This window comes from Staurois parvus, unplaced genomic scaffold, assembly GCF_062004578.1.
Source record: "Staurois parvus isolate SC_StPar_1 unplaced genomic scaffold, SC_StPar_1.0 ptg000230l, whole genome shotgun sequence".
NCBI classification, from domain to species: Eukaryota; Metazoa; Chordata; class Amphibia; order Anura; family Ranidae; genus Staurois; species Staurois parvus.
This window is the reverse complement of record NW_028318026.1, coordinates 7,386,618-7,410,247: the sequence shown is the minus strand read 5'-3', so window position 1 is coordinate 7,410,247 and position 23,630 is coordinate 7,386,618. Positions and strand designations below refer to the sequence as shown.

Genomic DNA, 23,630 nt, shown 5'->3' with positions numbered 1-23,630 from the left:
GTACTTCACTATGGGCATTTTTTCTTGATCCCTTGTGGGGAGTATCTCCTCCTAGATACCGTTGATGTGCAGTGGAGGAGTGCTCTGGTCTAGCTACGGTGAGATGGCAATAGAGGGTGCTGTGATGCATGATTCAGGGCATCACACAGTTCCCTTTTTTTTGTACTAACTTTATATCAGTGTATTGTGCTGCTGTACAGTGACAAGAGATCAAGTCCAGTGCTGTGATATAATACAGTATATCTGCATTTTATCACAGCTCATTGCACCACACCTCTGGGATACAATTTAGTGAATAAGACACATAGAAAACAATTGTTTTCTATGTGTCTTAGTGATGGCCTGCATTCCTCCAGTGCAGTAAAATGCAGGTTACCACACTATGTGAACAAGGCCTAACAACAGGTTGTTGGTGTACAAAAAGATATTGGGGTTGATTTACCACAACTGGAGAGTATGTTGAGACTGGGGAGAGGGTGGTTGTCAGAGTTGAACATTTTACACTCAAATGTACTGCTAACAGGCAGAGGCTTTGTGAATAGATATTTACTGTATATGCTGATGATAGTGCATTCTATATAGGAAAACAATATTTTCAAGGTATGGAGCTGTTTGTCACTATCTTTGTTTGTGATCTGTTCCAAAGTTGAACTAGAAAACTGAAATCTGGACACATTAAATAGATATCAGAATGCTTCTCTGGTTATCTTGTTGGGTACTTGACTTTAAGCAAAAAGATGTGGTTTTGATTGAGCAATCGTATGTGTGCATGATGGATGAGAGCTCTGGGGTAAGGTTCAGGCTAAATGCAGTTTTGTCTTCTGTATGTTTCGTCTCAGAGTCACGGGTGCCTGTCAGCAAAGTCATCTTAAGTGAGATTTCTCTGCTTCGCTGCGATTGCTTGATGGAATATTATATGCCTTGGGCAAGTTCCCAGAGCATTCAATTAATTGGTTATTGATATACGGGACTGGTACCCAGTGTATGAAGGCGTTTGGTAGCCACCATAAATTTAGATTGATTATTTTGTTTGTTTGGGGTTAGAAAAAAAAAAGAGGACAAATAAAACATTATTTGAAATATGTGGTGCATTGCAACCAAAGACGTGATGTTTTTGCCAATGGACACACGTGAAAAACAAGGTTATGGCATTGTCTACGGTTAAAAGCTGAGTGCTGAATAGAGGGGAAATTTTCTGGCACTCATATATAAACTCCAGATATTTATAACTGTGCCTGACAGGTTCATAAATCTGCTTTAAAGGTTAAGACAAAAACTGTCGAGAAAGTTAAGTAGCATTTAAGGTGCACTTTTTGATTTTTATTCCTGTCAATTTTTTTACAAGTGGACTCTTTAACAATAAATGGTTGATATTGAAAATGCTCATTGCATCGTGGTTGTTTTTACTTTGTACCACAAAGGGCTATCATAACACAAATAATAGAAAGTGTATTAGTGAATGACAGGTAAATTATATGGAGATTTAGAGCTAAACTCCAAGTAGGCAGCTGAAGCCACAGCTGAGTTGTGAACTGACTTAGCTGCCAAAAGATGTATTGTTTATTCAGCGGGTTGTGTCATCCATGTGCCCTGACAAACAGCATTGCCAGGTTCTGGGAATCCATTGTAGTTTTTTTTTTAAAGCTTGGTCTAGGACACAACCCAGCCTGCAAAAGCAGAGTGATTATGTCATTTCTGTCCGGTATTCCTGTAAAACATGTTTGTAGTTTAAATTGATGTTACTGTTCACTCCAGTGTAGTCTGATGTTCTCCTAGTGCTGGCCATTATTTCATCTGCACGTGATTGGAACACATAGTGAACACAGTCAAAATTCATTGAGTGAAGATTCTCAACTCAAGTAAATTAGCCTCAATGCTTCCAGAAAATTTGTTCCCTGGCTGACTTGTTTGAGCAGGCTATAGGGGCAAATAAGCCTAAAGAATAAGAGTTGGAAGGTTTATTTCTTTTTAATAGTAAACATTTTAAAAAATGGTTTGCTCCATTTGCATAGAACCAACAGTGGCAGGAAATTGTCCATACCTGATCATACCATTTAGAAAGGGGTTGCTTGCTTCACCTCTATACCAAATGGGTTAGCCAGTCCTCATTGTCTGTTTTATCTTGCTTCACATCACCCTTTTCTTAGCTGACCAATTACTTGCCTAGGCTAAGGCAGGCCATAGATTATGCAATTTTCTTTCCTTTCTCCATAGGTGGAAGGAAAGGAAATGACTTTATTCCCCCATCATCAAAGTAATTGTTGATGAGGGAATCCCTCTGCAGCGCTATTGTGTTTTGCTGATGTTACTGTCTATAGCTAGTGGCACTAATCATTCAGAAAAAACCCACTAGGCTGCTTGTACACACTCAATCGATAGATCGATTTGTGTTCCACCAGGTTGCCTATACATGGATCGAAATTCACCAAGGCCTGATGAACTGGATGAATTTTGATAGGTTTATGGCCAGCTTAACTGTGTTCCTTGGACTGCTACTGTACATGGGCAAAGAAAGAAGAGATTATGCTGTACATCTCTGTTGTTTGCTATGTGTGATCTGCAACGTGATTGGAAAATGATTACCTGATAAAACTATGATTGTAAGTGTAATATAAACTGGGCGGCATGGATATCTCAAACCAGAGTTCTCCAATCGTTCAGTACAGGGGTCACATCAAATATTTTACAAATATTTGTGGGCCAAAAAAAATAAAAATGAATGAATACATTTTACTTGGATCTTTTTCAGAGTCAGCATTATATGAACAAGACAGAAAGAACTTTAGTAAAACAAAGGAAAATTCCCCCATTCCTCCATTCCCAATGGATACCTAGAGCTTGGCTCAGGATAGAGCCCGTACATGTGCTACCTTAGGAAGCGGAAGGAGGAGTCCAGAGTGCCAGCAGAGAACAGGAAGATTGCGGTTGCTCTTTGCAAAACTATTGCATAGAGCAGAAAAGTATGACATGTTTGTGATTTTAAAAAATTATTAACTTTACAATCACTTCAATGCTCTCTTATGGTTTCAGGGGCAGAGCTTTGTATTGCAAGAGGCATTCTTAGCCTCAGCTTTTATTCCCAGCATCACCCATCTCTGACCAACTCTGCTTTTCCAGCATTTCTGCCATGTACAAGAGAATGTTTAGGGCCTTTCAACATTACAGGAGCGTCAGGGAGGTTGCAGTGCAGAGGGAAAAGGGAATAAGATAAGTGCTTATTTCTACCCCCTAGAGAAAATCGAGGGGGACCCACTGCAATGGTAAAGTTTTCAAGCACTAAGTTCAGCATTTAACCTTGCAGTTTAAATACTTTGTTCCTAAAAAAGAGCTTTCCTTTGTCTTGTAAATTGCAGGAATGCTGGGCTAGCAGACTCTGTTAACCCAGCTCTTCTCTACTGCTCACCATAGGTCAGCATCCTACACCTTATGGTTGTGTCTGATCTATGAACACCAAGAACAGCAAAAACAAATATTAAAAAATAGCAAAGTAATATTGACATAAAATCATTATAGTTTTCCTTTAATTTGGAATGATTTATGTCATTTCTGTAATAATTTTTAGTACTTTTGATAATTAAAAGTGGTCATATCACTCCCTAGCAATGCCTGCTTAGATCCTTGCCCAGTTGATTAGATTGGAAGATACATGATCAACTTTAAAGAACATTTGCAGGTACAAAAAAATGAAAACGAACTGCAACAAGTTAAGTTTACAAGAATTACTAGATGTGAATAATAACTGTGAGAGGACATTCAAATTTGAAATTCATACTCACAGCTTGATTTGCGGGTTAATTACAGCTATGTGTTACTATTCATCAGTTTCTATAGTTTCATGTCAAGCTTCTATTGATAGGAGAGCTGCCCTTCTCTGTTCTGATAATAATGAAGTGCCATTTAATCATGTATTAACCCACTGGGCATACACAATTACTGTAATTTAATTCCTGCTTGATGACTTACATTAATTGCCTTGCCTGGACACATACATATTTGTTGGATAAATGTTACTCTTGCTGTGCAAAACCCAAATAGCTGAAGTCTGAACATATCCCGTCATGATGTGAATAAAATCTAGCTATAATATTTACACTCCTTTTATTCTACCGGTTTGTATACCGCTTGGCAAATTTTTGGCATTTAAAGTGATGCTAAAGCTAAAAACATTTTTTTTCTTAATGTATTCCTTGTAATATGGTAAAAAATGTTTTATATTTCTCTGTCCTCCCCCTTCCCTGTGTAAAGTGGAAGAGAGGCGAGAACAGATCCAGTGCTATGCATGGCTACATCTCTTCTCCCCACTCTTCCTCTTCACACAGAGACTCGAGCAGCAGCAGGAGCCATCAGCCGATGGCTCCTGCTGTTGTCAAATGAAGAGGAAGTGGGTTGTTGTGCAGTGAAGAGGAAGTGGGCTCCCTAGACGCACAGTTTGGGAGTGAGCAGACACCATGTGACCCCATAGCAAATGGCTTGCTATGGGGACACACGAAGAAGAGGAGGAGCCAAGATCACCAGCAGGGGCCCCGAAAAGAGGAAGATTGGTGTCGCTCTGTGCAATACCATTGCACAGAGCAGGTGAGTATAACACAATTGTTATTTTAATATTAAAAAAATTTGACTTTAGTAAGACTTTAAGATAGGAGCCTGTTCATTTAGAAATCAATTCATCATTACTTATAGTAACAAAATAATGCATATACTTTTTTTTTAAAGATGTAAGAAAGAAAGTGATTTAACTAGAGGTAGATGGTGTGAGTAGGGATTTTTTTATGTAATGTATGAGTGAAATGTATGTATGAGTGAAGTATATATTTTTAATGTTTTTTGTGAGTTCATGTTAGATTGTAATATTGATTATTGAGTAAACCTATATTGGTTTGTATGTTCATTAAAAAAATAGTTTGAAAAGAAACTTGTATGGAGAGAAATATGTAAATTTCCATTGCTGACCTGCAAATGCTTAAAGTGTTGCTAAACCCACAACAGTAAAATCAGTCTGTATATGCAGTAAATCGTATTTCTTATACTCACTGTGGAACCTAAGGGGTTAATCCTTCTCTGATTCACCATTTCTTCTATTGTCCCTAATCCAATCTGCTGATAGTAGAGTTCTAGTAGACACTGCACATGCGTAGTTTAGTGTGTATTTTAGAGATTATTTTTTTCTTCGGTGCATGTGATCAGCACAGGGCCAATCAGCACTCTCCAAACAGAGGGTCAGGGGTTATGCAGCCCCATAGGACAGTCAGAGCAGAATGACAATTCCTCTTACAAGCTGTAACCAGTGCTCAGCTGGACACTGATAGAAGTCACAAGACTGCTATATACTGCTGATGAGAAAAGGTATTTAGCAGTTTATATTTACTAAAATAATTGCATTTCCATGTTCTGCATACTGTGGGAGACCAGATATAGTGAATTCAGCAACCTGGGTTCAGTAATACTTTAATTCTTGACAATCCTTGGCATCAATACTTTTCTGTTGGCTGATCTGGAACACGTTTGAAGAACACACCAGTCAAAGTGATGTCAAACTCAGAGGTAAGTGACTCGGTAAATATTAGAGCTGGTGGATTCGTGTGACAGCTAGGGAACTTGTATTTTCAGAATAGATGAGCAATGGCCCCTCCGTACATTTTCCAAGCATTTGTTTTATTAAATGATTGTGTTTAGAAATAATAAGTAATTTTCACAAAGAGTATTACATAAACATTACATTTATAAGTGTCATTTAATTTGAAGTAATAATATTGAGGATATACTGTACCAATATGTAATATTCAGTAACGCTGAAGCAGACATTAGGGAATACCTCTTGCACAGGAAGCCCCCTGGTTGATGGCACCCTGTGGTCATCACAGCTTGTCTGAAGAACTTATTAAGATTTATCAAGCTCAGTTTCGTTATTTTGGACATGAAAGGATAGCTGTAGATTCTGATATTATGATTGCATGAAAGTCACTTTTCTCTGTTTTTGAAGTTTCCCCATCAGGTTAATGATGGCTTAGATAGTAAGTCGCCGGAGAATTTCACATTTTCTCTTTTAAATTAACACTCCTTAGAGGAAAATATTGCTTTGATTTATACAGCATCTATAGAAAATCTACTAAAACCTTTTTTAGTTTGATTTATGACTTACTCATGCCATATTTAACATTTGATACTCTTTCAGGAAGCAGGGACACGTTTTTTAGTTTTTCAGTATGAAATATGGAATTTAGTAAAAAAATCACAAACTTGAATTGAGAGACTTAGGTTTGCAACAAGTGGTATTCAGTAATGTAAGTCAATTAATCTTGAAGTAACTCAGTAGAAAAAAATGTTACTAAGCATTTTTGCTATTTACGGAATAGAAAAGATTAAACATCATTGGAGAGGCATTAATAAACTAAAGGACGTATCAAAAAAAGAATTAGATACATTGCAACCCAAAGGGTTAAATATTGATATTGATTTGAATTGTTTTTTGACTAATTTTTGATATACAATGAAGGTGTAGAGTGACTCTTTAATGGGATGATGGCCCTTTAAGAAGGAAATATAAATGCATATTGTGACAATATGTTTATGTTCTTTTTTAGCCTGTTAAAGGAGTGTTTTAGATGGTGTAGATTGTCATTTGTATTATATATTTTTAAGTTGTGATGGTCTTATGTGTATATTTATGTGTATTAATATACACGATTATAAAATGAATGTGATGGGTGACGCACATCTTTCCACTCCTGGAGGACGTCAGATGATGAAACGCGTAGGGCGGGTCTTTGGAGGCGATGTCACCACGTAGCACAGGTGAGCTGTCGGTGTTTGTATTACCGGAGTTCACCTGTTTGCTTATTTACACGGTGGAGACACTGTAGATTGTGAGTGAGATACTCTCTTTTTAAATGGAATAAAGCTATTGAAAGTTTCACACTATGGAGTTTCCTCTTTCTTTCTTATCATGTAATTCCATCCTTTTTCGTGAGAATTGACCAGTCGAGTAGGAGATATTGCTGCAGATTGTTGCTCCCAGAGCCACTGTGTGTCAGCTGGTTTATGATTTGACCAGCCTGGAGCTTTGGTGAGTTTATTCAATTTGTTTGGGTGGTGGATCAGCATGGTGTGGTGGTGTATAAATTACACATGAATTGAAGAACCATTATATGGATGAAAAATCTTCCCTTTCAATTTCACTTTACACATGAACTTTTTTTTTGATTATGTAAAGACATTGGCTGGGTGTATTTTGATTAAATATTTTTTTGTTTTTTGTTTGTGGGATATATTTATGCTTATATTTTATATACACATGTGAAGAATTTATATTGGTATGACACTAAAGATTTATATTAAGTTCACTTATTAGAGGTATGGTTATATGCTTGTTGCATACACAAAGGAGGATAACCAGATATAAAAGAGAGGGTGTGGAGGACTGCTGTTTTAAATAATTACTGACATATTAACCACTTGCCAACCACCCGCCTGCCCAGGCACAATCTCATACCTGTACATCGGCAGTTTCTTCTGGGTTCAGGGTGTTCACACATGCCTTCTTTTCCCAAAGACATTTAGCAGAATATATTTTGACCTATATTTATGAAGAAATTCGATTTTTTTCTTTTTTATATGATATATTTTATAGCAGAAAGTAAAAAATATAGGGTTTTTTTTTTAAAAAATGTTGGTCTATTTTTATGTGTAAAAAAATAAAGAACCCAGGATAAGAATCAAATCCGAATATATGAAACAAATTCCGAAAACGAATCATTCTAACAAAATTAATATGATAAAAGGAAATCATTGACTTAACCAATGAATCTTAAACTGTACAATTTTTTTTCTCATGTACACCTCTAGTTGTTTAGTTTTGATGTTTATGGTTTTATGGTTATGGTGTTACTAATCACAATGTTCACATCGGTTGGAGAGTAAACGGAAATGGATTGGTTGGAAGGTTTTACAGAAGGATGGTAGAATGTCATTGTTTCACAAACCTAGCATATTTCATTCATGTTTTCTTCTTAATTATATATTGTTTTGTAACGCCATGGGTCGGAATTTTTGTGATTTTATAGCAAATTCAAAAATATCACTGGTAAGGTATTCTAATAGGAACTCAGGTACTATTAGAACTTTATTTCCTTTAAGTGTCAAAAAAGGGCTAATTTCCATTTTGGTTTAAAGACACCATTTTTTTTGCAATGAAAACAAAAAGAGAGAAAAAAAACTTAAGGTTGAACTATAGCCACAATGTGTTTTTATTTGTTTTGTATAGAATGGAGAAGAGTTAGAAACATGGTCAAACATAATTAAAGAAATTTCCCCTCAGATCTTGTTCTATAGTGGCCAGCACTTCCCCCTGGCAGCATTAGGATCATTGGTTTGAGCCCCAGCTACTGCGCTACCTACATGGAGTTTGCATATTTTCTCTGTACCTGCATAGGTTTCCTTCAGGTACTCTGGTTTCACTCCAAAGACATGCTGGTAGGTTAATTGGCTCCTGTCTAAATTGATCCTAGTATGTGTATGTCTGAATATAAGTTAGGGACCTTGGATTGGAAGATCCTTGAGGGCAGGGACTGATAAAATATACTGTATGTGCTATGTAAATTGTTGGTGCTATAAAATGACCTATAATAAATAAATAAAATTCCTAAAGTAAAAGAAAATCTCAGCTTTCCCAATTGTCATCAGAACAGGTGTCCTAGTTGGGTGACCTCCCCACTACTTTTGTATTGGTGACAAATAAATAATTTCCCTTCTTAATTTTCTGTGCCAGTGATAATCATCAGGAAAGCAGGAAGTGAAGTTGAATTTCCTCAAACAAAACACAGAAAACTATAAAAACCTTAGGTTCTAATTCTTCGTCAGGCTAACTTAAATTAAAGTAAAATCAATCTTGGCAGAAGTTTACAGTAGACCCAATTGAAGACCCATGTTCAAAAAAAAGATGTAATGGGACTATGGCTTTACAGGCAGTTGTATTTACACTTTTATCACTCATGCATGTGCATTTTTTACATATTTTACATATACAGAACTACTGAATATATGTACTGTGTGTGGCTTACTTGATCCATGATGTAATCATTGTGGTTCCGTATAAGCAACAAAATAACAAAGAGCTGGAGGATCTTCATTTTGAAGAAATAGTCATTGACAGCCTTGTGAAGCACCAAATATTGATCATAGGATCAATTAGGAACTGTGCAACAGCCATACAATTTTTACAGCAAGTGCTCATTCACACTATTGCAGCATGTTAGTGCATGTTATACCACTCAATAAAATAAACTGTGTTAATGCACCAAAACCCAAAAAGGTGCCTGTAACATTTTTGACAGCACAGCACAACTCATGTCCATCAGCAAGGTGAGTATGTAATACAATATTATGTTTTCCGCAGTGCATTTTTGTAAAAGTGAAGGTTTAACATATTTCATCTGTGTTTGCATTAAATGTCTTGAAATTTTAAGTTGTGATCCCAAAGGGTAAGTGCATTTATTATGTATGTAAACCCAATCACTAACATCTCATTGAACCTTTAACTTGTTAAGAGAGTTCAAGTTTTTTTTTGTTTTTTAATTTGCAGCATTCTTTTAAAGAATGGTGATCCTTCAATGAAGGTCCTTGTTCAGGCACTTATTATATAGTGACAACACACCTCTTTTTTGTTCCAAATGTACTCTAGTGTTGTCACTCCGCTACATGACCTCCCAATGGAGACTACAACATGCACATTATGCAGACATGAACCTAAGTATTTAAGTATTATTTTTGAGGTAGACTATACCTTTACTATGAACATTCCAGCAATCTGAATATACCTGTTTATGGATAATCATAATCTTCCATCCACTGTATTGGGACTGCATATCCTTCTCTGGGTAGTTTGCATAGCATAAAAAATAATTTAGTGATGACTGATCACAAAACTTACATAGTCCAACCTTCTAGACAACAGGTCTGGTACTGTATGTTTGAATGTATAGCAAATGATGGAAAATGAAGCATTTCTGGCAGTGAAATATTTTTTTCCTATTGATGTGCCACAAAGAACATCAAACACAGAATTGTGATTTCTTTCTTTAGAAGTTAATATATTCTGACTCAGATTTAAGCTATTAAAATAGTTATGTTTCATGCTACCTTATTAAAACTTAGCTCTGTTTATAAAGTAGAGGAGCATATCTTTGCACAGGAATTTATTAAGTTCTAGCAAACTTAAATTTCAGGAACCGGATTTGTGAAAATTGGGATTCATTAAGGACTCTGCAATTCATTATTGCTTCCTAAGATAATATAGTGTATATACTATGTGTTAGTAGACTTATTCATTAAGGGCTGAAAGATGAATCTGTTAGCTGCAGGTTGATATTAAAGTTATTGAGTTTTAATACTATATAGGAAATCCCGCTACCTGGAATAGTTTGCTAAGTTCATGTTCAAGGAAAATTATAATGCTTATTTGATTAATATTCCATTTATTATATTCCGCACTAAAGCATACTGTATAATTTGTGTTTCCTTTCTTTTCAGTCTGGTAAATATGAAGCATTGCATATGAATATTTAATATATACCATTTGAAATTAGCAAGTGGTGTGCTTGGAACATCTTTCTGCACAGCTAAATGTGTCAAAAGGAAGAACAACACTCAAACAGGATAAAGTGCTTATTAATTACTTTAGCACAGCAGCCAATGAGCATACCAACAGTGCTTGGCAGTCAGGGGCATCAAATCAAGTGGCATTAAAGTACAGTATATTATGGTGAATACTATGTACCACAGCTAAAGGGTATACAAGACTGAACAGACAATGAACATGAGTATCGATATTTATCAGATAGTATTGCTGGGTATTCAATGTACAATTATTAATTTTAACCTCCAAAACTATAATTGACCAAACAAACATGGCATTGCAAAGGTCTGTACCAATTACCCAAGAGTCACAGTTTTTATAGGGCAAAATCCTGGGTGGAGCTTGTCACAAATGCATATGGTTCTCCTGTGGAGTTTTGGTCGATCGGGACCAGGATATGCAATTCATGTACCTTGGCTTTTAATTTTAAAAGATACATGGGTATGCATCAACTGTTAAGACAAGGATGAATTCTGGCACCTTAACTGGGAATGGAAAAGTGTGTTTAAGCAAATTTGTATATCAGAGTAAGCAGAGATTAAAGTGTATCCAAATGCAAAAACAGGAATGTAATATGTTGCGATGTGGTCCTTAGTTTTCTTTTTCCAGGTATTTTTCTTTATTTGTATGTGAATCACATATTTCTTGTTGTAAGGTGGCTACGCTCACCATACTGTATATATGGTCAGAATACATTTGGTTATAGCTTACTAACAATAATAGCTACCTTGTGTGAATAGAATAAACATTTTATAGTTTGTGAAACTTAACTAACACCCAAGATGTTCCAGTTTCGAGGACACCAGTTGTAGCCAGTGCCTAAAAACACGCTTTGTGAAACTTATCTAACACTCAAGATGTTCCAGTTTCGATGACACGTATATCTTGTAAACAAGGACAAAAATATTTTTCATGTTCCTTAGGTTTATGAAATGTTATATAAATTAGATATTACATTTCTAACCAAATAAAGTATGTTAGACATTTCTGGAAACATTTTTCTTTTCAGTGAATATAAGTTTGTGTACAGCTCTAATATATCACTTTCAAAATCCCGGTGAATGTGACTTTACTAAAACTCAGATTAAATCTAAATCCGAACCTGTAATATATTTCAGTTTACCAGTCCTTAGATGTAGTGGATGCATTCATTGCTTTTTTCAGGTTTTTTGTGCAAGACCATGGTGCACTTGAGGCCATTTGACATGCATGGAGACTCGGTGGGGGGTGGCCCTCTGGTCCTCAGTGTAGCTCAGTAATGCTGAGCCTGGAAAAACCACAGGCTCGCCATTGCTGATCTCCCCAACCAACTACTGTAGTTGTCAAAGGATATGCCTCTTCAATGATATGGATCATATTAAAAGTCCAGGTAGGGGTTATGGCCCTGTATTTGGCTTTATTATCTAACTCGAGGTGAACTTTAAAATATTTACACTAGAATCCTACAATTTCCCATATATCAGAATTCAGACTGGAAGAAGAGCAGAAATTCTGTCAGCCTAACACAATTTACTTCTATGAATGTAACAATAATATAATAATATAGTGTTTCGTATCTAGCAAATAGTGTTAGCTTATATCTGGAGAGACCAGAGCTGCCCTCAATATTGAGCTACTGTTCTATCACTATTGACTCATAGTCTTAAACAAGCTTTATTGCTGTGATTACTGGTGAGAAAATTAAATGGTCAGGACTGTTCTATGGCATCTGATAAAGGAGTGTACCTATACATAGGCTGGCTATGGATAGGCAGTTTTCTTTCTATCAGCTAGTGGGCTGATTGAAAAAAAACAAATGGATTCCTCCATCCCTAAAACATGATAGTTAGAGGAATCCTCCCAACTGTCAGAAAACACTGATCATCAGCTGCAGCCAGTTGGTTGCAGCTGCTGATCAAGCAAAGTTTTCCAACATTCCTGTTCAGCAGAAGTTGATTGATCAACTTCTGTTGAGAGAGAACAGCCATACATGATCGAAATTCAGCTGGTCCCTGCTGAACGGACAGATTTCGATCAATCTATGGCCAGCTTTACACCTAAATGTAGAACTAATAGCAAAACTTTTTTTTTTTTCATTTTGAATACAGAAAGGGAGGATTATTACCCCTGCCAGTTTTTTGCCATTTGTATCCATTGGGAAGATGTCCCTTCGCTTTCTGCCCCATAGCCAAAACAGAAAGTTGGATGAAATCCCTCCAAAGCAAGGGAATTCCTGGTTGTCACCAGGGTTACTAGAACTAGTGTCACCACTGGAGGATTTCCTGTTCTGGTGACAATGAAAACTTTAGGATTTTCTTTAACTTTCACACTCAAACAGAACAAACAGAAATAACTCAAACAGCAATAAAAACTTGACAGATGTAAATATTTTTTTTGCTTTGGATGAAGTCCCTCTACAAGTCTCTATTGAAGACCTCAGGAGAGTGATTGCCACCAAGGGTCTTATCCAAAAGCCAGTGCTCTTCTGTAAGCTAGTTTACCTTGTTCCCTGACACATTTTAAGTATTTTTTTATAAAGATATCTCTAGGGTCCAGCTGACACCAGTATTACTCCATCCAAAAGGTGGAAAGAACACATTTTTGGCATTATTTTATTTTAACATTCAGCCAACGTCTCGAATTGTTATAATATGTAAATAATATCTCCACTTCTATAAATGTTTTTTTTTTTTAGAAATGTCTAAAAGGTCTATTATTAAAGCATGTTCTCTGGCCACAGCGGTGCAGCAGTTAGATGTGACATTGTAGAAAGCTGGGAAATTACCATACTTAACTAATCTTGTGTGTGCTTTCAGATAAAGACTTGAAATGATGTCTTTCAGTTTAGAGCTAAATTGTAACTTTCATTCTACAGACATCAATGAATGTAATTATCTGAGGCACCAGATCATTACTGTTCTTTGTTTTCTTTCTACAGCGGCTATGAGTTTGATTATGATTACTACCGGGAAGATTTCTACAATCGGTATGTGCAGTTATTTCTTCTGTTTTTTTCAGTGTGTCTGTCTGTCTGTATTAAGAGGCTGATTCATTAAAACTAAAAAAAAAAAAGAGAAAAAAAAGGAAGACAAGTAAAGTGGCAAGCAATCAGGTTTAACCTTTTTATTAAAAAAAAAAAAAATGAAGAAAGTAAAACAGAAATGCTGGATGGTTGCTGGGGGCAATAGATACACTGTATCTATTTTATATTCTTGAATTCTGTTGATTTAGATGCAAAATTTTTTATGTATAGGAAATCATTTTAACAAACAATAGGCAACTGTCACGTAAAACGGGAATTTTGGCATCCAGTGTTTGAAAGCCGTGTTGTGAATAATACACTGCCTCTAAGTTTGTCACTGTGCACATTCATTTTCTAACATTAAAGGATATTTACAGTAATTCCAAACATAAAAATGTAATATATTGCAGCCTACCAGTCCTTTGACTGCATTCCTTTTCAGATTTCAATCTTTTTTTCTTTATTTTTGACCTGGTGATCCTGGTAATGACAACGCAGTCTCACCGTACTGTATATATAGAGGAGCAGCTTTGTAGCCCTAGGTTTTCCTGATTTAGTTTACAAACATTGCATTTTCTCTCCATCTCCATCTCTCTATTTCAGGCGTCTCCAAACTTTCCAAGCACATTGCCAGTTTACTGTCCTTCAGGTTTTTGGGGGGACAGACTGTGGCGAGTGGGAGTAGAAAATGCCCCGGTATCAGTGCCCCTCATTGGTTTTAATGGGAGGAGCAATGTCCCATTGATGATATCAATGAGAAGAATAGGGCCCCATTGATGGTGTCAATAGGGGGAATGGTGCTCCATCATCAATGTCAGTTGGTGGAATGGAGCTCCAAGGGCCAGATAAGGACAAGCAAAGGCTCACATCCGGCCCTTGGGCCCCACTGCTCTATTTCATGAAGAGAAGGGGATGTGGGTTGTAAGTAACAGAAGATAGCTGGGAAATGTGGCACCATTTAATTCCAGTACACAGAAAATTATCAGGATACAAGATTTGTTCTTGGAATGAAGTGGTTCTAAAGCCTTAAAGTGATTCTAAAGGGTTTTTTTTTAAATAACAAACATGTCTATACTTACCTACTCTGTGTAGTGGTTTTGAACAGAGCAGCCTGGATCCTCCTCTTCTCTGGTCCCCCACAGGCTCTCCTGGTCCCTCTACACCGCCAGGTGCCCCCACAGCAAGCAGCTTGCTATGGGGGGCACCTGCTGCTCCGTGTGTCCATTCACACACAGAGCCATGGCTTGGCCCCACCCCCACTCCTCATTGGCTGACTGGCTATGGTTGACAGCAGCCAATGGCTCCCGCTTGCTGTCTCAGCCAATGAGGAGGCAGAGTCCTGAGACAGCCAAGGCTGTCATTCACATCGCTGGATTGCGATGGGGATCAGGTAAGTATTGAGGGGGCTGGGGGCACTGCTGTACACAGAAGGTTTTTTACCTTCATGCATAGAATGCATGAAGGTAAAAAACCTTCAACCTTTACAACCATTTTAAGGTTTTTTACCTCAATGCATTCTATGCTTTAAGGTGAAAAACCTTCTGTGCTGCAAGATCCCCACAATCCCCCCCTTCTTTTTCTTACCTTAGCCCAATCCGATCCAACAATGTGCACGGGAGCAGCAACTCTTGCCGCTGTCTCCCTCCTTATTTGGCAGATTGATAGCAGTGAGAGCCATTGGCTGTCAATCAAATGCTGTGACAAGAGAGCTGTGGTGAGTCCCCTGGTCTCTGCCCTATTAAAGAGGAGGGGCCTGGAGCTTCGGTGGGGGGACCAGAAGAGGAGCATTGGGGCTTCTGTGTGCAAAACCATTGCATGGAGCAGGTAAGTATGCTTTTTATGTTATTTTAATTTTTAAAAAATGAAGGTTTAATGTCAGTTTAAGCTCATTGTGATTGGCAACATTTTGAATAATGGTGATCACATATCCGGCCCCCCATTCAACTTCCTAATCATAAACTTTGGCAATGGTCAAGCTGTTTATCAGACCCTTGAGAATGATAAAGAAGGTTTTTCATTTGTTGGAAATCTTTCATCTTTATGGCGGTGATCGTTCACACATAAAATAGATTAGGAAGGTAGGAACTGCATGCGTGCTACTTCTGTAAGAGAAACAGTGGTGGAAGTCATCATTACAGATGTCAGGTAGATGTTTCCTTGCCTGGTGTTCTCAAGGAGTTAGCCGCTTGTCTGTGACCAGTGTTTTAGTGAATGAATAATGTATGTACTTCACAAAGCCACAGTGTGATAGGGAACAATGCTACAATGCTGGAAAAATGGTTTGTGTGTCCTTAAGGGTTTTTTGATCTTTTCACAAATGGCTTCCAAAATAATCTGATCCTCATCTTAATCATAGTAATGAATACAGTGTTATTTAGCAAGCAAGCTATACAACTTATGTACTTTGCCATATCTTCACTTAACAGATGGTTCCAACAGTCAAGGTCATTGTAAAATGAAAAAGTAGATTGTAAGTAGGAGTCCTAATATGTAGCACCAATGGGAACTGCTTTTATTGGCAGTAGCCTCAATTAATTTTTTTTGTAACTTCTGATAAAACTTTTGCATTTGTTAGGAAACCCATTTTTGTATACGTAAATATTGCAGTTTAAAAATGGCCTGACTGAAATCATAGTAAAGCATGTCATTAGGATTGAGGACAGGACTTTGGTCATTCTAAAGGTAATTGAATATACAGTAGTAATATGGATAATTGAGGCATGTTTTTGACACAAAGAAATATACACTGATCAGCCATAATATTCTAAATTACTGACAGGTAATGTTGTTAAAATTGATTATCAAATTACAATAGCTTCTGAAAGTGGGTGGGATATGGTAGGCAGCAAGAGAACATGTTGTCCCTGAAGTTGACGTGCTGAAAGCAGTATGATTGTAATGGCTAGATGACTGGGTCAGAGCAACTTCAAAACTGCAGTGCTTATGGAGTGTTCTCAGTCTGCAGTGCTCAGAACCAAGAATCAAAAGTGGTCCAAGGAAGGAAAACTGACTAACCAATGACAGGGTAATGGAAGCCCAAGTTTCATTGATGCACATGGGGAGCAAACGCTGGCCCATGTAGTCTGATCCAATAGAAGAACTACTGTGGCTCGCATTATTGAAAAAGTTAATGCTGATTCCAATAGAAAGGTGTCAGAACACACAGTTCATAGCAGTTTGTTGCACATGGGGCTGCATAGCCACAGAGCACTCAGGGTGCTCATGTTGTCCTGGTCCGTGATCAAAAGCACCTACAATGGGCAAGTGAGCATCAGAAATGGACCACGGAGCAATGGGAAAAGGAGGCCTAGTCTGATGAATTCCAGAATGGTTTGAGGAACACAACAATGAGTTTGAGGTGTTGACTTGACTGACCAAATTCTCCAGATCTCAATCCAATCGAGCAACTACAGGATGTACTGGAAAGTGAGATCGATGGAGACCACACACCCCAATTTACAGGACTTAAAAAATCTGCAAATGATGGCTTGGTGCCAGATTCCACAACATGCCTTCACAGGTCTAGTCACATCCATGCTTCGGTGGGTCTATGGTGGGTGATCATAATATTATGGCTGACCAGTGTGAGTTTTGAGGAACTTGTTTTCCCAGGTCACTTAACTGAAACAAATATAAAGATCAGAAAATCAAAGCAAATTCCTGATCTATATAACTGTTCATTCTAGGCAAGTGCTATTTCTGATTAGAGGTCAGAAACAGCAGCCCACATAATTTTCTCATGACAACTTTACTTTCAGCAGGGATGGCTGAACCTCCAGATAAGGTTTACTTTAAATGTAATCATTTCTATGCATGCCCCAGTCTTTGTAATATCAGCAGACACCCAGCCATCAACACACTTTTATTTTTAGTTGCATATGATTTGCACATTTGATTACAAACAGGTAGAAATAAAAGTTGAATTTCTTAAAATTGCAATGTTGTCCAGTTTACTAGCTAGCAGGGGTAAATGTTGGGAAGTAGATCTGCTTAATGTACTGTGACTGTTATTAATTTCTCCTCTTATGTGCACTTCCTTTGTTGGCTAAATTATTTTCTGCTTGTCATTTTCCCTTTACATTAGTTTTTGTGAAATAACATATGGAGGATAACTACTGAGGGATTCTAGGAATCAGACAAAGCAGAACTGTCAAGTTTTTCTTTGTCTGGCCATAGGCTAGAGACTTTTTAGGAAAATTTATTTGAGGATGAACAGAAGGGAATTCCTCCCAGCTGGACAGGCTTGGAGCAGATTCAGCAGGAACCTTTCAAGAGGCACCCACCTTAGATGTCTATACCTTGCCTGTTTGCTACTCTCGGCTATAAGAAACAGCTGCACAACAGAGTGTGTCTCTGGAATCAATGAACTTTAGATCAGTGGAAAATTATTTATTTAACCTCTGCCTAAAATCGATGTATGAATTGATTTTCAATCCTGTAGACTTTAAATCATTATCAAAGCTTTTACAGAACTTAAAGCAAAGAGTTGTAAAAAGAAATAGACGGTTTATTTTATCCGGTGTAGTTGTGCTTGACAAGTATAATAAAGCCTAAACCCCATTCCATTCCTTTCTGTACATCTTCTAAGTGCCTCAGCTTGGTAGTTTTAAGGGATTACATACCACTTGATGGACAGTTGACTTTGGCCTGGAAAACAATTATAGCTGTGAAGTCAGTAGTACAGAATAAGAAGTTACATGAGTACTATAAGGGCAACTGTAAATGGGGTTGCATAAGGTATCTGGCCCCTTCTCTATTGAGACAAACTTATCATTTTATCTAAGTGAAGTGCAAAAGGTCATTTTCTGCTAAATTCCTATACAGATTACTCGCTACTTTTCTTGTATTCAATCCCCCTTTTATGCAGCACTCAATTTACTTTGGCCGTAATACTGCATATGCTCATAAACTGTAAAGCAAGATTTGAAGCAAGGTGCAAACTATAATGACTGGGCCTGCACAAATTGACCACCTTCTGTCCCCCTTCTGTTTGAATACTTACTTTTCCGAAGTCCTCAAGCTGGTCACAGAGTTCTCTTTGCCTCTTCTTCAGGATAATTGGTCCACATGCACTGACATGTACACTGTAAATGAAGGACATTGTTGTTACGTCCCCCACAGGAGGACTCCCTTCACTTATGTGCTCATTCTTTTGGGTTTAGTGGTACTGGGCATCATTCCACCTGGAAGAATGAGGACATCTTATAGTTAAGAAGAAGAACTGGGAGGCAGCTCTGGATTGAGGGATTGAAGACCCAAGAGATTTTTTTTTCTAGGTGGTAATTTAAGAAATAAAAATTTAGTCTAGTGTTAGACTTTAAAGTATATCACTTTAATGGGAAGAGATAAGGGAACATTCGATCTCTGACCTCCTTAGCAGCAGTGTGACCCAGAAGCAGCCAGCTCTGAGCACTTGAAGTTGTGGGGGTAGTTTCTAGAGGTTAATTTAAGAAATAAAAATTTAGTACAGAGTTAGACTTTAAAGTATATCTACTTTAGCATAAAGATATCGGGGAACATCCATTCTCTGACCACCTTTGCAGCATTGTGACCCAGAAGCAGTCAGCTCTGAGCACTTCAAGTTGAGAGTGTCAAAATATGGGCCAGAAGGTTGGGTGTACAGCTGATTGAGCACACTCTTTTGGTTGGTTGGCTGGAGAAGAAGGCAGTAGAAACAATAGGGGCCTAATGTCTCTAGAAAGAGGACCAGTCACCTGCCCAATGCTATCACATATGTGGCTTGTCAGCAAAAAAGTTAAGTTTAAAAAATATTTGTCCTGCGCACACCACAAATACACGTGTGCCCAGGGTGAGCATGTATATGTAAACAGTGATTGCTCTACATATGTCACCACAAATATCAGAGTGAGAGTAATAGTTATTGAACCATTATTTAAAGTTTACTCTAAACTGATGTGCTCTGAAGGCATTTAAAGCATTGCCTATTGATAATTTTAGGTACTGTCATTTTTCTCAATTAAACACACACACACAGTTTTGAGATCTGGCACATTTGATGTACTCTAAACTATCTAATTTTTTTATTTTGTACAAAAAAAAGTGAAATTAATTGCACTAAAGTTAATTTAAGTGTATATTTTCGTGAAAATATAGATTGGATAAACAGTTGTGTAAATATTGCATGACATTAAAAAAAATGCAACTACCATGTTTTTATTGTAAAGGTCCTCTACTTTCAGAAAATCTATAATGTACTAGGGCGGGTGTCGGCAACCCGCGGCTCCAGAGCCGCATGCGGCTCTTTTTCACCTTGGCTGTGGCTCCGGAGCACACTGCCCACCAGGTGACAGGTAATAGGGCAGCAATGGGCAAACTACGGCCCGGCGGACCTTTTAATCCGGCCCACGGAGCTAGGCTCCCGCTAGGCTCCTCTCAAAGTCCGCTCTGAAGACCGGTGTAGCATGAAAATCTGTCTCCTATGAGGATCTGTCCCCCTCGACGTATCTGCGCATGTGCCGTAGATCGCCGATCGGCTGCTAATGCCTGAAACTGGCACATGCGCAGATATGTCAAGGGGGACAGATCCTCATAGGAGACAGATTTTCATGCTACACCGGAACGGCGCGGGAACACGGCGAGAGGAATGCGCGGAGCAAAGGTAAGTGAATTGACACAGGGGGGACTTGGGGACTTAATATGGGGGATGAATTAATATGGGGGATGAATTACTATAGGGGGGATGAATTACTATATGGGGGATGAATTACTATGGGGGATGAATTACTATATGGGGGATGAATTACTATGGGGGATTAATTACTATATGGGGGATGAATTACTATGGGGGATGAATTACTATGGGGGATGAATTACTATGGGGGATAAATTACTATATGGGGGATGAATTACTATGGGGGATGAATTACTATGGGGGATGAATTACTATATGGGGGATGTATTTTCAGTTTTAAAAATGTGGCTGTCAAAATAAATTTCAATCGTGGTTTTGGCGAGATTTGGCTCAGTTGAAAAAAAAGGTTGCCCACCACTGCCCTAAGGCTATGATTGTGATTATGACGATACACTGTGGCCCTGATTAACCCTTTGCTTACTGGGCCCTTAAACCCCTTCATGACCAGAGCGCTTTTTGCAATATATGCAGTGTCGGATTTGTTTTAAATGTTGCAATGGTTTTGCGGCTCCCAGTCTTTTTTTCCCTCTCGGAAACGGGTCCAAGTGGCTCTTTATGTCTTAAAGGTTGCAGACCCCTGTACTAAGGATTAAAGTAATTTTATAGCCAAAAATGGAGATTTTAACAAAAATGTGAAAACTGAAAAAAAATGCTTTAGAGGGTAACTGATTAAAGGTGCAGATATATACAGTATAATTACAATATTAGTACAAAAAAAAACAAGAATTGCAGAGACACCAAAGGGAATTAAAACATACCAACTGTAACAATGAGAATCAAGACCACACCAAATTGTATGAACTATTGCTACCTTTAGGATTAAGGGCAATAAGCAATGTGTATGAATCTGTTCAATGGCCATACATTGGAGTGCATAACATGTTTGTCTCTTGTCTGTAAAATGTAGAACTGCAGGTCTCTCTGCAAGGTGGAGGCAGCAGCCAGCTACATACGCTCAGATAATTACAATCTTCTATTTAGAAAATCTGCTTTTAAAAGGCTTTGATTAATAGCCACAATAATATGTAGTAATCATTACTTGTGTAAGAGTGACCAGGGAAGGGCTATTACAACAATACCTCTCTATAATTAGGTTTTATGCTTTGCTGCTGTGAAGTAGGTTTTCACTAATTTATATTTATTGTGGGGGGTTCATTTATGCAAGTTTTCTCTTGATATTATTCATCTGTTGTAAAACATGCGGGAGGGTTAAAAAGAACTATAGATGTAGATCAATCAAAAGTGATGATGGAGCAATTATTTCACATTGCCTAAAGGACATTGGATTGAATTGTTATTTCTGTACAAAAACCATCAAAGCATCAGACTGAGGTGATGGCTTATGATGTTAATTTTTCATGCGTTTTGCATTTTATAGTTCTGTTTCTTTATTGTAAGCACTGAAAGTTTGATCATTGTAACTGATCCAGTTATGGTTAGATAGCTTTAACTTTCAGTCTCAGTAGCTTGGCAGACAGTGACTCGATCCAAATGAAATCTCGCAGATAGTAAAAAGCTTTAATGCAAAATTGGTGTAGATCACAACAGATGAACATCAGATAGATCACAAATCAAAGTATGTCTATCTGATGGATGGAAATGAAAGCATGATGAATAAGAAGAGTGAGACTAACTACACAGAGCATCTCCTAACTATGGAGTAAGGTAGGGACAAAATTATTAGGCCTCTTTCACACGGGCGGTTATTCTGCTGCAGGTAAAAGCATGTTTAATTTCAAGACTCAAGGCACAGCGAACACTTGCGGTTGTACATTGCGATTAACAGCAATTACGTGCATTTTAGTGCATTTAGCTGCAGTGGAACATTCTTGCCATTTCTATAGCAACTAAATAGTTTTTTTTTTGGTTTTTTGACTACCCATAGTGCTTGTGTGCCCTCCCATTTCCTGTGTCTGTTCAGTATGTTCAGTGTCTGCTTCTTTCGTCATTGAGAGGACTTCGACCTTTGCTGAAGTGTGATCATGGATTACAGAAGAAATTTGATTGCAGTGCTTATTTTGCTGCTTATGAGGATGAAAAGGAGGAAACAGATGGATCTGATTCAGCAGAGGAGAAGTCGTCTCTACTGGGTACATCCCTTGACCTCCCAGCATCCATCTATTGGTTTATTTTGTCCTCATGTTTGGAGAAATGCGCACTCACCCAGACAAGTTCTGCAATTTTACCAGGATGTCGGTGGCAAACTTTGATCAGTTATTAGACCTTGTAAGAGGACGTCTGAGTCAAACACACACCAACATGACACGAAGCATGAGTGCAGAAGAACAGCTGTTAGTTACTTTAAGGTAGGTTTTCTATATGTTGAATGGATGCTTGAATATATGTGTTTTATCTTTCATTTTTTATATTTGTTATAAAAAAAATTCAATTTTGTATTGCAGATACCTTGCCACTGGTGCCAGTTTCACCTCCTTACACCATTATTTTTTAGTGGGGATCTTAACTGTGTCAACAATTGTGCATGACACTTGTCTTGTCCTGTGGGAAGAACTGAAAATCTCAGTAATGCCAGAACCAACAGCAAATTTGTGGGAAGAAATAGATGATGAGTTTTGGAGAAAACTAACTTCCCAAATTGCATTGGGGAATTAGATGGGAAACATGTCCGTCTCATCAAGCCACCTAATTCTGGTTCCCACTTCTTCAACTACAAAAAATATTTCTTAATTGTTCTGCTGGTACTCAGTGATGCCAGTATGGAATTTATAGCTTTGGATGATGGGGCCTATGGAAGTTCTGGAGAGTCTAGAATTTTCCGTAATTCTTTGATGGGTTAGCACTTCCAATATGGGGAATTTGATGTGCCACAATCAAGGCCTCTGCCTGGTGCTGCTGGTCTGGATCTGCCTCTAGTGGTAGTAGCAGATGTGGCATTTGCGTTATCCACTTTAGGCCCTACAAGAGCCATGGCTCCGATTCCAGGAAACACATTTTTAATTATCAACTGAGTAGAGCATGCTGAACAGTGGAGTGTGCTTTTGGAATCTGTACATCAAAATGGCGTGTTTTATTAACATCAATGCACCTGTAGGTTGAGCACGCAGTCAACATAGTTTTGGCGTGCTGTGGTCTGCATCACTGTTTGAGGATAAAGGAAAATGTGTCCATTGAATTGCCAAAACAGATTCCAAATGAACCCCAAGGTCATCAGACTGGCACTCCTCCCAGTAATTGTGCCCAACAAATACGTGACCATTTTGTGGACTACTTCCTTACCGAAGGACAGGTTCCATGGCAAAATAGCTATATCTAATCTTTTGGTTGAAGTTTTTTTTTGTACAATTATTACTACCACTGCTGTATCATTTTAAAATTTTTACCATTTG

At 37.9% G+C, this 23,630-nt stretch overlaps 1 protein-coding gene across 4 annotated transcripts in view; it reads left to right on the top strand.

Annotated features, from left to right (window-relative positions):
* RALYL (RALY RNA binding protein like) overlaps nucleotides 1-23,630 on the top strand; it is a 256,489-nt gene that overhangs the window by 111,203 nt on the left and 121,656 nt on the right. For 3 of the 4 annotated variants that reach the window (XM_089679726.1, XM_089679725.1, XM_089679729.1), the window contains exon 3: nucleotides 13,548-13,595. The exons of the other annotated variant lie outside the window; for it this stretch is intronic. In XM_089679726.1, the coding sequence (XP_089535852.1) occupies nucleotides 13,548-13,595 (48 nt within the window). The remainder of the gene's footprint in view (nucleotides 1-13,547; nucleotides 13,596-23,630) is intronic. 4 annotated transcript variants of the gene reach the window in all.